The 14,131-nt window shown below is 43.3% G+C and overlaps 1 protein-coding gene across 1 annotated transcript in view; it reads right to left on the reverse strand.

Moving 5' to 3' along the window:
- The window catches only part of MAML2 (mastermind like transcriptional coactivator 2), a 198,656-nt gene that overhangs the window by 46,201 nt on the left and 138,324 nt on the right, over window positions 1-14,131 (reverse strand). Inside the window, exon 2 of the mRNA XM_026706888.2 lies at window positions 4,802-6,280. Within this exon, the coding sequence (XP_026562673.2) occupies window positions 4,802-6,280 (1,479 nt within the window). The remainder of the gene's footprint in view (window positions 1-4,801; window positions 6,281-14,131) is intronic.

Raw genomic sequence — 14,131 nt, forward strand, 5'->3', positions numbered from 1 at the left:
ACATAATTCCCAGTGCTGAAATAAAATAAGAGTTGTTTGGACTAAGCGTATGCTTAATTACGGCCTTGGTCAGAACAGGATCTGGCCCGCAATGTGGTCGGATCCGGCCCGTGGGGCCATCCTGGTAAGGGGTTGGCCCATGTTGCTTCGGCCCAGTTTACTTGTGTCGCTTTGGCCTGGTCTACCCAATGCAAAAAGGAAACATTGGGCCAGCGTGGCTTCGGCCCGGTCTACCCAATGCAAAGAGGAAACCTGCCAGCAGTTTGGAGAGAAAGCTGGCCACGCCCACCCAGCTGGCCATGGCCGGTGAGTGGCATCAAGCTGGCCATGCCCACCCAGTCAGCCACGCCCCCCTGAGATCAACCCCAGCCCTGATGTGGCCCTCAATGAAATTGAGTTTGACACCCCTAGTCTAGTAGTTTTGTGGAACTTAATCTTCTGAAACGAAGCAGTTAATATTGTTCCAAAAACAAAAAACAACAACATGCAGTGTGACCAATAAGGTCTTCCATTTGGAAGATGTCATTTTCAGAAGATTGCTGGATCATCTTTGGAACAGAGGGATGAATTTGTTTCAGATAAAACCTGCAGGAACATTCTGGAGTTCCTAGAAAACTCAGATTTGCAGTTTAGTTGGTTGCCTTTCACAAATTGACTACTTCAGTGACTACAGCCATCAGGTGGGCTTGCTTCCACAACCCAAGTCCTGGAATGCATCCGCCTACCATATTTATTTTTTCATGGATGCCTCAGGAGGCTTTACGAAGGACCGAGATGGAAATAAACACCATGCGAAGATGCTTGCTTTCCTCTGCAACCTACCAAGCTTTATATGTATTATGATTTCTAATTAAAATAACCTAAAAAAAAATTCAAGCTAGGTATAGCTGGCAACTTGCTGAATTCTGGATAGGTGTGCTAGTGGCATCTTTTATTCAAAATACATTGGCTCAAGCTTTAGTTTTTAATTACAATTATCCAAAAATGGCCCCTAAAGGATGAATTGTGATGTCCTACTAACTCCGTTGTTTCTACTTGCATCATAATGTCCCATACAAATATATAAAGGACCGAGTTTGGTACTCTGGTATCACTATACATGTTTTTGTCATGTGTTCCTGTGCATACCTTTGGGCACCAGGTTTTTTTATCCCCAAGAAACATGTTCTGGAAACGCCATCAATCTTACCGATTTCAGACAACTCCACCACCGAATGGCCCCCTTGCTGACAAGCAATCCGAGTTCACTCATATGGACCCATAGATAAATAATCACGAAATACAGGTAGTCGTTGACTTACAGTTGAGCCCAAAGTTTATGTTGCAAAGCAAGACAGTTGTCAAGTGAGTTTTGCCCCCATTTTATGACCTTTCTTGCTACAGTTATTAAGTGAATCATTGCAGTTGTTACATAAATCCGGCTTCCCCATTGACTTTCCTTGTCAGAAAGTGATCACACGACCCCACCCCAGGGACATTGCAACTGTCATAAATACATGCCAGTTGCCAAGCAGCTGAATTTTGATCACATGACCACAGAGATTCTGCAACGACCGTAAATGTGACAAAATAGCCATTTTTTTCAGTGTCGATGCGACTTTGAATGGTCACTAAACGAATGATTGTAAATTGAGGATTAGCTATTTTAGGTTTTGCCTTGGTGCAAATAGCAGCTTAAGAGGGGCAAATTAAAACATTGGAAAATGACACAGGGTGAGGGAGATCTACCTCCTCCTTTTCTCTCCAATGACAGACTTGAAAACATGGGAGATCTGGTTATGGCCCCACACTCTCTCTTCTGATTGGCTCTTTAGTGCAACTCAACTCTGTTGGCCTTTGTGTGATGACCCGGGGCATGGCACAAAGGCAACACAGCCAGAATAATAAGTAGGGGGTCTGTTTATTAGCTCCAACTTTGCCCCCAATGTCCCGGTTACCTTCCGCTCTAGAGAAAAACTCTCCCAGGAACCTGAAACAGCCTTTGACTACAGATATTCCAGTCCAAAACATTATAAACAGAAAACTTTAAACTATGAATTCAGTAAGACAAGATAAGGTAATAAATCCAGCAGGGCAAGATAAGGAGTTCCAGAAGTGAAGTAACACAGTAGTAAATCACACCAGTCGGGAGGGTGCCAGGAACTCACATAACAGCAGCCAACATGAGATAAACTCAATGCTTGTTTCTGACCCCTCCCAAACTCCTTTAAACATCATCCCCAGATGTGCCTTGTGAAGGGAATCAGGGCCCTTTTCTCCCTTCGTAAGCCACACAGCCTGTTTCTCTCTTCTCTGTTCTTCCCTGTGTGCCCTAGGAGGAAGAGGGGGTGGGCCTTGGTCTTCCTCTGAACTCCCTCTCCCTTGTTCTACCTCTCCCCTGCTCTGCCCAGTCTGACTTTGCCCTTCCCCAGTTTCCTCCACACAACGGAGCCACTCTCCTGCTCCCTGTCAGCTGTTCGTCTTCCTCCTCAGATTCAGACTCTGGAGGAGGCATGACACCTTTGTAAGGCTTTAAAAAAATGGTTGTGCTTCTTAGCCAGGGGCCCTGAATGTATTAAGGCCCCCCTTTTTTTGACTTTACTGCTAGCTGCTTAGCTAACTTGGCTGCTTTGTATCACAGGTAGTCCTCGACTTACGACCACAACTGAGCCCAAAAGTTATGTTGCTAAGTGAGACATTTGTTTAGTGAATTTTGCCCCATTTTACGACCTTCCTCGCCACATTTGTTAATAAGTGAATTGTGGCAGTTGGTATGTAAGGAACACGATTGTTAATTGAATCTGTTTTCCCCACTTTGCTTGTCAGAAGGTCACAAAAGGGGATCACATGACCCAGGGACAGCGGGACTGTCATAAATATGAGTCAGTTGCCAAACATGTTCGCTGACCATGGGCATGCTACAATGGTCTTAAGTGTGAAAAAATGGTTGTAAGTCATTTTTTGCCACTGTAATTCTGAACAGCCACTAAATAAACTGTTGCAAGTTGAAGCACTTATTTTGAATATTTTTTATTGTTTTTATAGTTTTGGAATGGTCAGCCACCCACAGTCATTGATTGACATGGGTGACTATAGAAACGGAATGAATAAATAAACATGTTGCAGGATTTTACTTATGCAACTCTGCAACGGTTCTAAAATGGTTTTTGTGACCACGGTCCTGTTTCCTGACCAAGTTTCTGATTTTCTTGTAATGGTCTGAAGGAAAACTGAGAGAGTCCAGACTAGAGAGGAATGTTATGTCCATTAACTTGCTATACATGCTGTAGCATCGTAAGCAAGCTTACACTTTGCATGGCTGTTCTCATCATTGAGAAAAATTTTGGGGAGCTTGTGTGCCTTTGAGTCATTGTTAATTCCTGGAGTCTGCCTGGATTTGTCTTTGCAGTTTTCCTGCCAAGATTTGGGAAATGGTTTGTCACTGTCTCCTTCCTAGAACTGAGAGTGAATCACCCACCGTCCCCTTGCTGGTTTCATGATTAAAGCAGGACTAGAACTCATGGTTTCCAGCCTGATGCCTTAACCCAGGGGTCTTCAAACTTGACCGCTTTAAGACTTGTGGACTTCAAACTCCCAGAATTCCTTCTCCAGTCATGTTAGCTCAGGAATTCTGGGAGTTGAAGTCCACAAGTCTTAAAACTTGCCCAGTTGGAAGACCCTTGCCTTAACCACTCCACCAAATTGGACGGAGGCCTAGAAACCAGGAGACTGTGAATTCTAGTACCATCTTTGCCGTGAAAGCCAACTGGGTGACTTTGGACCAATCAGCAGGAGACGGTGAGTTCTAGTCCCACTTTAGGCATGAAAGCCAGCTGGGTGACTTTAGGCCAATCCCTTTGATTTAGCCTAACCACCTCACTAGGTTGTTGTTTTTGTGGGGGACAAATCAATGCAAGATAACTATATTATTATTAACAATATCAATAATATTATTATTAAGAGAGGAACGGGTCTAGAGTACTGTTATCTCGCATTAAGTTGTCACACAGCAAGTTGTCCCATGGCGAGTTGACCCCAACAAATTGGCTGTGGTAAGTTGTCCTAGACCTCCTAGCGCCAATCCTTTCATGTCTCCTAAAGTCCAAATCATGTTCCCAGCAGCTACCACCAGCCTGGGAACCGATTGTTAAATTGCTGGCTGGCCCCACCCCTTCCAGGAGTCCCCACATGCCCTGTTTGGCTCCCAGATAAGTGCAGGGAGGCCCACGTATCCCAAAACGGGGTGTGCGGTGTGTGTGGCACCCCCCCTCGCGGCCCATTTTTCCTCCCAGGAGGCTGCAGGGAGGCCTACTAGGCCCAAAATGGGGTGCAGGGATGCACCCAGCCGGTGGCCCGTTTTTGCTCCCAGGGGGGTGCAGGAGGCCAAGTACTGCCTTTCACACTCCCTGGCCACGCCCACCATGGCCACGCCCACCCAGCCGGTCATTAGGGTAGAGAACCGGTCGTTAAATTATTTGAATCCCACCACTGCTGGGAGGTGTAATCCTATGACGCCCTCTAAGACAGAGGGCAGACCTATTCATCTCCCTGCTTAAATTTGCGAAGTGTCATACTAATCTGTGTGCTTCTTACTACTGCAAAACAGCACTACTGAATTGGGTGCTCCAAAGTTTTCACCACCCACCTCCAAAGAAAACTCTGGTCTTTCAACCCTTCTTATTGTGCAGAACCTGAAAGGAAGAAGGCCAGACAACACGGCCGCCCAAATCAAGTAACGCATCGTGAGAGCTTCCCACATTTAATTTGTGCTGCTGTCCCCGACTCGATGGATGAGAAAGGAAAGTATAGGAGAGAATCTTACCATCTGATTCTGTGGGCCCAGGAACTGCAGTGCCGAACCAGGTTGGCTTTGTAGCATTTTCTGGAGCATGATCTTTTGCTGTAAAGCTAAGGGTATGTTGGGGGGCCTTTGGAGATGCTGAGGTTGGGCCGAATGTGGCTGCTGCTGCTGCTGCTGCTGTTGCTGCTGCTGCGAAGTCTGTGGTTGAACCACTGAGTTAGACAACTGTGGGGATGGTTGCTGTGCGTAGTGAAGAAGAGAAGGTTTATTCGGAGCTCCCAAGCCAGAAGACATCTGCTTGTTGGCTTGTTCCGAGTTGAAATGAAACAAAGGCTTAATACTGTTCTGAGATTCCTCTAGTGACACCTGATTGTTGCCGACATAATTTCTGGGGATGTCTTGAGGCTTTCGGGGCATTACCATGTTGACGGAACTTCCCTGGGGCATGGAGTTTGGCCGGTAGGAGTAACTGTTCATGCCTTTGGATGGAGTCCCATTGACTGGGATGCCGGACATTGCAGAACTCTGTGGGCTGAACTGTTGTTGCTGGTGGAAGGATGGGCTAGACATCTTCTCCTGCACAAAGGATCCAGAAGACGGTTCTGTAGATGACAAACCGGGCCAGGATGTGGCTGGTTGACTTTGCTGGCACTGCTGAATCAGAACGTGCTGTTGCCTGTTGGCTGCTATTTGCTTTAATTGCTGGGCATGAGACACTTCTTGCCAATTGGCCAGCGGCCGAGTGGGGACCGACGTCCCTTGAGAAGGAGTGGTCTGAGTCTGAGGTATTGAAGGAATGGGAGATGAGGTGGACATAGCAGCACCGGGCATGGTGAAAGCCGAGTCTGTGGAAGGAGGCCTCATCTGAGGGGATCCCACCGAAGGTTGGCTCAACCCCGGTGAATACTCTTGCTTGATCACCATCTTGTCCATCTGCAGGGAAGACGATTGGGCAGGGGGACCTCTCTGGATCTGCTGACCAATATCGATGTTAAAGGGTTCGTCTTGCTTGATGGTGGCGTTGATCATGTTTTCTAACTCAAGATCACTCATGGGGGGCACAGAAATATTACTCAGTTCATTGAAGAGCTCCTGAAGTTCTGGGTCCATCAACTGTTCCCCCGTGTCTTCTCCATATCTGTTAGGATAAACACTGTTCTGAGATGTCTGGGTATCCATATGTTTACTACAAGAGATGGTCTCCCCGGGTTCCTTTTTGACCTCTTTTAGTGTCATGTTAAACATCCCATTTGCACCAGAATGACTGTTGCTGGTTGAGTTGTCCATTTTCCTTGGAGCACCTTGACCAACTGAGAATGATCCCAACACTGACTGGTTTGGGCAACTGTTACCACACTGGCCACGTCCCATGGAAAGGTTATTATCACCACCTCGGATTCTCTTAATATCCAGGAAAGTGTTGTCAGCAATGCCGTTCGATCTCTTGTTATTGCCTGGTGTCAGATTCACCACCAGTTTTCTCTTCAGGGAACCCTGGAGCTGAAAGAAGAAGAAGAAAAAAGGATTCTTTCACTGGACTTTAAAAGATAATAATGTGATTTTCCAAAAATTAGTCATGTCTGCCCACTGACACCAAAAATGACTAAAAACAATGGCATCTGAAAGACTAACATAGTTATTACAACATACCCATTTCAGACACATAGATTATTATCCTAAAACAGAAATGTTATATAAATATTTACAATTGGAGGGAGGATAACTAAAACCTCTTTAATGCCTTTAGATAAATAAAGGTAAAGACCATTAATAAAACATTTATTGGGTATGTAACAATGTGAAGCTTGTAATTTGATTCTAGTATTTTCCCAAAGGGGATATTGTAGCAATATATTTTTTTATCAGCAGAATACAATAATGAAACCTTGTTCTTACTGATACAGGTAAGTCCTTGACTTATGACCACAATTGGAGTTAAAATGTATGTTGCTAAGCAAGGCAGTGGCTAAGTGAATCATTCCTGATTTTACAACACAGTTGTTAAGTGAATTAATGCAGTTGTTAAGTGAATCACATGGTTGTTAAACAAATCTGATTTCCTCCTTTAGGTTTGTTTGCTGGAGGTTGGCTGCAAAGGCCACACATGGTGATCACATGACCCCAGGACACTGCAACTGCCATAAATGCACGCCGATTGCCAAGCACCTGAATTTTGATCACATGACCATGGGGGATGCTATGATAATCATAAGTGCAATGATTGGTTGTAAGCCACTTTTTTCAGTGCCATTGTAGCTTCAAACGGTTGTAAGTTAGGACTACCTGTTCTGAAGATCTACCAGAATTTCCTCTGAAATCCACATAATACTGCTGCATAAAGTTTGCAAGAGCCCATATTTCAGTCAAATAGTTATGTTGAGAATGCAAATGAAGCTTCATTAGTTTTTATGCATATTGTTTAAACTTCAGTCACAGTGTTATGTCACCTATCCTGCAGAAACACCTGGCTGTAAAGGACAGCCCTGAAACCAGCCCTGCAGGTTCAGAGTCTAATGTTTAGTTGTAACCAATGAAAGGTAGCAATAGTTACAAGATTATTAAGCCAACTCTTAAGTTACAAAATAACAGAATAGAAAAACAGAATAACAGATGGGACCTTGAAGAGGTCTTCTAGTCCAACCCCCTACTCTTAAAAGTCTCCAGTGATGGAGCACCTACAATTTCTGGAGTCAAGTCGTTCCACTAATTAATTGTTCTAACTATCCAGAAATTTCTCCTTAGTTCTAGATTGCTTCTCTCCTTGATTCGTTCCCATCCAATTGCTCCTTTGTCTTGCCCTCAGGTGCTTTAGAGAATAGTTGATCCCTTCTTCTTTGTGGCAGCTCCTTAGATATTGGAGCACTGGTGTGTCATGTCACCCCAGTCCTTCTTTTCTTTAAACTAGACATACCCAATTCCTGCAACGGTTCTTTGTATCTTTTAGCCTCCATTCCCCAATCATCTTTGTTGCTCTTCTCTGCACTCTTTCTAGAGCAGAGCTGTCAAACTCCCGTCTCGTGGGCCAGATACATCCCACGCTGGCCACGCCCATGCCCGGTTTCGCGAAGGGGAAAAAAAGTTCCGATACATCACCTGACGTTACTGTGACGATGCGAGTTTGACACCAGTGGTGGTATGCTACCGGTTTGGACCGGTTCACCTGAACCGGAAGTTTTTTTTAAAAAAAACCTCCCACCGATCAGCTGATAGGAGGAGAAAAATCCTCCAATGATCAGCTGAGAGGAGAAAGAAGAGAAAAGCACAAGATTGGCTCTCCCACCTGCCCCTGCGCTTTTCTCTATCCTCTCAGCTGATTGGTGCTGCAGGTCTCAAGTGGTGTGTGGAAAGCTGTGTACCGGTGTTAGGCAAAGCACACCCACCAAACCCACGCTCACCGAACTGGTGGTAAAACAATTTGAATCCCACCACTGTTTGACACCCCTGTTCTAGAGCCTCAACATCTTTTTTATATTGTGGCAACCAAAACTGGATGCAATGTTTGAATTTAGTTTCTTTAGGCACATTCTTTCCTTCACTTAAACCTGGTAAATTACATCCTTCTTTTCCTAATACTACTTACTCTCCTTTTGTGAAAGTAGGATTACTTTCTAAGGCAAGGATTCTTTCTGTCCAATGAGAACGCTTCCCAGCTACAGAAGTCTTACCATGACATATTGGCATTCTTCTCAGAGTTCATTGTTAATTTGTGATAAAAACCAAACAGTATCTTTTCCAAATGTCGGGACTGAGATTTGAAAAATAACAGTAAGGACTGATATTGATCACAATTCATCCAACCATGGTTATAGATCTTCTGCTGTCACTGCTGTCTTTCAGACCTCCAGATTGTTTTTAAATCTCCCCAGGGTATGCTAAGTGATTGGATGGTGTGGCATGGAGAGACGGAGACAATGATAATGGAGATTAAAAGAACAGCAGCTCAAGATCCTACTTGAAGTTGATACAAAGACTTGGGAATGGTGAGGCCCACGAACCTGTTTTCTTGTCATAATTCTGGTTACATTATTAACACTCCTCTTTCAGTTCAGTCCTCTTCACCCACTGAAAAGCTCTCCATCAGAATGAACGAGGAACACACAGCTTTGAGTCAGAGGTGGTATTAACACAGCAGGTTCTGACCAGTTCTGGAGAACCGGTAGTGGAAATTTTGAGTAGTTCGGAGAACCGGCAAATACCACCTCTGACTGTAGATTTTACAGTATCCTTCCTCTGCCGTGCCCACCAAACCACGCCCACAGAACCGGTAGTAAAAAAATTTGAATCCCACCACTGCTTTGAGTTCCCCCTACCAAAAGTTAGGGTACTCTCCAGAGGTTGCTCTGAAATGGTCATTCTTCACGTGATTGCAGGAAAAAAAATGAACGGCAATCTATTGCATTAATTTAATAAAATTAAATTAGTCAACGGCAGGATTTGGCCAACCGTGTCCTCTTCTTGAGTTCTACCCCACTCAAAAACAAAGGCGAAGGCTTTTGCTTGAGAAAGATTGTGACTACCTTAGGCATATGCCCCAACCACTGGCCCTCCCAAAATCTGAGTAATTCCTTTCGCTCTGAATGCAATGTATTGGACCAAGCAATTTGCCCACTCCTCTCCTGTAAAAATTACAAAGTACATTCTCCCCACAACTTTGGCAGAAGGATAATTTTGTTTCAAATTAAACAAACAAAATTAAATGGCTTTAGCTTGGGAATTAACATTTGGCAGCTTCCCCAAGAAACTGGGCGGGTGAGAGGGTAGGACGACTTATCCATTTTAGCTCCAGAAAACTGGTCTTTTTGCCAACGAGATGATTAAGATATAATACATGATTTTATCATTTGCTTACAAACCTTGTTCCTCCCCACCCTGTTGCTGGTTCGAGAAAAGGAAAGAAAGTAAAACAAAAAAAAGACTTTGCAAACATTGACTTAATTTTGATCAGTTAATGACCTTCACTGGAAGAATAATTGGAATGATGTTCCCTTGATACACTATAGTAAATTAAGGAGGAGGAAGGTACCTCTTTCCCCCCCTCACCCAAATTGAATTGCAGACACAAAAGATCACTTTCCATAATTTGTGCAAAGTGCTGCTTTCAAAAATCTCTCCCTGGTTTTGATTTCAGTGGCTGGCAAGGAGTGATGATGTCTGCTAGAGAAATACGCCGGTAGTTGGGTTTGAAAATATTATGTGCAGTTCAGAATATCTAAGAGGCACAATAGCGACATAGAATAGTTCAGCTATAAATAGGTCAAAGCTGTTAATCAGGACAAAGCATTCATGACTTTGGGTGAAACAAATAAGGAGTACTCCGTGTTGGTATTGTAGAAATGTTTTTCCTTCTTGCTCATTCATCCTGGAGAACTACCCCCTTCTTGGTCTCGGAGCCTCTCAAACCAGGAATAAATTAACAACCCTTTGCTGCTAAATCGACAGAAATTAATGTCAACGTAAATTAACGGGGCATACAAAGCCAGGGTGATGTAAACAAAATTAAAGAGGGAAGGAAGGAAGGAAGGAAGGAAGGAAGGAAGGAAGGGACAAACTTGCTTTCATTTTATTTGTCATCCTGTGTATCAGATTTAAACTGAAACAGCTTCCCTAGCCCAGCCTGACAATTGTGAGTAATGTGGTTTTTCTAGACTAGGCATCCTAGCCAAAGGGCAAAGGTGCTTCAAAAGAGGTTACAGTCAAGCAGTTTTCTTCAAGGTTCTCCTCTATCATTTCTGGAAATCCAGGGAGAGGGAAGTGGGACCAGAGTTCATAATTGGAGGAGGGTTCACAGGGAAATCCAAAAAAATAAAATAAAATAAAGCCACAACCTTGCAACTGAAATCCATAAAAAGTAAAAAGAGATTGGGTTTTGATCGTATGGTTGTGGCTGCCATTTTGCCTTTGATAGAATCAAGAGCACACAAGGTGTTTTAATACCACTATGTATAGCCTTGGCAAAACCACACTTGAAATACTGCATCCAGTTTTGGTCACCATGATATAAAAAAGAAGTTGAGACTCTAGAGAGAGTGCAGAGCAGAGCAACGAAGATGATTAAGGGACTGGAGGCTAAAACGTATGAAGAACCGTTGCTGGAATTGGGTATATCTAACCGGTTAGTCCTAGAGGAGATCAACCTGGACTGCTGTTTAGAAGGCCAGATCCTGAAGATGAAACTCAAATATTTTGGCCACCTAATGAGAAGGAAGGACTCACTGGAGAAGAGCCTAACGCTGGGAACGATTGAGGGCAAAAGAAGAAGGGGACGACAGAGGACAAGGTGGCTGGATGGAGTCACTGAAGCAGTTAGTGTGAGCTTAAATAGACTCCGGGGGATGGTATAGGACAGGAAACCCTGGAGAAATGTTGTTTATGGGGTCACGATTGGTCGGACACAACTTTGCAACTAACAACAACAACAAAACCTAGTGCTTTACCAAATTGGGGTGTGTTTTGTCCGGCAGAGTGCTACAGGAGGCTGTTCAGACCAAAAACACCCTGTTTTGATGGTCAGGTTGCTGCAGGAGGCGTGCATCCCGTCTCCCCAACCTCAGCTGGCTTGTGGAGAACTGCAATGCTGATCTGGCCCTCAAAGAAATCCAGTTTGACACCCCTGTTCTAGATTGTAGGACACAGAATGATGGCAATAAATTATAGGACAACTAACTCTGGTTACAAATCTTATGGAAGCTACCTAAGAGTGACAGATGCTTTAGTTTGGATTCCCTGCATTAAGTACTGCATTGACCTCAGTGACTTCGGTTGATCCTTCCAACCCTCTGATGCCAAAATTCCCTGCAATATTTTCTGATAATACAGAAAAACGGTATTATATGTGAACTTGGAAGTATAAATAAAAATCCCAAAAGTCTCCTCTTCAAAGATGAGTGCACAACTCGGTGATAGTACTCACCGACTTACGACTTTAATGGAACTTTCTGACGTAAGTCACAGTAGTCATAAGTTGAAGCATCCATGTGACCGACCCAATTTTATGACCTTTGTGGTTGTGAAGCGATAGCTACGGTTAAGCAAATGCATTCTAAGGGTGCTGTTTTGCTGGAAACCCCAAAAAGGCCAGTTTCTGGCAAAAAAGTATGTGTTGTGTCATCTTATCGCAGAATGCTGCAACCTGCTGCAAAGGTGAGCTGGTTCCCGGGTGCCCAAAACGTGATCATGTGACCATAGGTGGGACTGCCATTGGAATTCTTGAATTGGGAATTCCTGTATATATTCTATGCCTATCAAAGCATCCTGGTTTAATACCCACATCTCCAACTAGTTATCTGAGGTCATCCATCCATTACAGATCCCACAATCCTGGACATAAACTGTTTCAACTCCTACCCTCAAAATGACACTATAGAGCACTGCGTACCAGAACAACTAGTCACAAGGACAGTTTTTTCCCCAGAACGCCATCACTCTGCTAAACAAATAATTCCCTCAACAGTGTCAAACTATTTACTAAGTCTGCACTACTATTACTATTAATCTTATCACTCGTTATCACCCATCCCCTCCCACTTGTGACTGTATGACTGTAATACAGTCATACAGTAAATTTGTTGCTTGTATCCTTACAATTTATATTGACTGTTTCCTAGTATGATTTGATTGTTTATTGTACCCTATGACTATTATTGTTGTACCATATGATTCTTGATGAATGTGCCTTTTCTTTTATGTACACTGAGAGCATTTGCACCAAGACAAATTCCTTGTGTGTGCAATCACACTTGGCCAATAAAGAATTCTATTCTATTCTATTCTATTCTATTCTATTCTATTCTATTCTATTCTATTCTATTCTATTCTATTCTATTCTATTCTATTCTATTTCTTTAACCCTGCTACAATTTTGTGCCAACATTATGTATCTTTTACCTGCAATCTAGTGGTCACCAGATTTTTATAGTCTAGATGTAATAACTCGGGTTAACATTCTGGGCAGAATCTCATATAGATTCACTGAAAGCTTCCCTGTTGCCTGCTAGGCTATCTGTCCTGCCTGGCACTTCTTTAGAAAATCCTTTACATCAAAACAAAAAAAATAATATATGGGAACTGACATCCGTTCCAGTAAAGGGCCAGCCTTGAGCATCATCATCATCACTCTCTCTCACACACACACAAGAATGACTTTGAAGCCCCACAAGCATTTTTGGAAATCAAAATAATGAATTTGCTGCTGGTGAATACCTGTTTGGAAATCAGAAAAATAAGGATGGTCCAAAATATCTGGAGGGATAAAGGAGATTGCAGAGAATAGAAAATTTATTAATTTGGAGACTGACCACATCATTACGGAAGCCATTTTGTGATTAGGCGAGTATCCTTCACATATTGCTTCTACTGTGGAACCACATCAGCCTCACATGTGCAACCGCACTATTTGAAAGTGTGTCCACCTTCCCAGATAAATGAGAAGAGTAAATTAGATGAGTGTTATCTAGATTGAGGGGACGATGGAAAAGAAGTTTCATCAGCTTCATCTATATAATTCAGGGATGTCAAACTCAAGGCTGGGTGCTTAGATCTGGTCGCAAGGTTGCCCTGAAAACAACGAAGGACTGGCCCGTGATGCCTCTGCCAGCGAAAACGGAGCTCGGGAGGAACACATGCAGCCAGCCAGGGGTGGGATTTGGCAGTTTGCTGAACCAGCCATAACATTAGTTACGGGTTCGAACCTGGGCGAACCTGTAGCAGCTCACCCCTGGATGAATTGGATGTCCTTCTCCAGCAGTGAGTAAGTATATCTCCTCTCTTCTCACTGGGGGAATGTTTGCTAATGTTCCCACATGCACACTTGCAAACCGAACATCCAAATGCTATTTGCACGTATGTGGTTCAATGCCCGTGGGTGGAAAATGCATGGTTGATTTCTTATTTTGACGTAGTAATCCAAACATATAATTTTTACTATGCCCGCTGAATTGCTCACATATGGATAAAATTCAGATTATGCATCTCTCTGTTTATGTTGCTTAGAATTTTTTTCACACAACCTCCCACCCTTTGAAATCTGTTTTACGTGGGCTTTCTCTGTGCACGATCATTTTGGAAAATTCTTCTGAAGAATCTTTGGTACTGCACTATTTTGCATTCAAGATACCTGGATAAATTGATATATTAGCTCATCATTTGATGAAAGAAAGAAGAAAAGGAGGGGAGGCAGTAAAAGGGAATTGACACAATATTTTAAGGCTTTACAGAGGAGGACAACTGGTATATGATACTTTCTTGCCATTTTTCAGAAAAAACTGGCTGTATTTAAGTGGCAGATTAAAATAAGGTGGTAAAAAGCGGTGTATGCACAATAGTAGGATATTACAAAGATCTGCATTTACGAGT

This window comes from Pseudonaja textilis, chromosome 7, assembly GCF_049901715.1.
Source record: "Pseudonaja textilis isolate UNSWEBS1 chromosome 7, rPseTex1.2, whole genome shotgun sequence".
Lineage (NCBI taxonomy): Eukaryota > Metazoa > Chordata > Lepidosauria > Squamata > Elapidae > Pseudonaja > Pseudonaja textilis.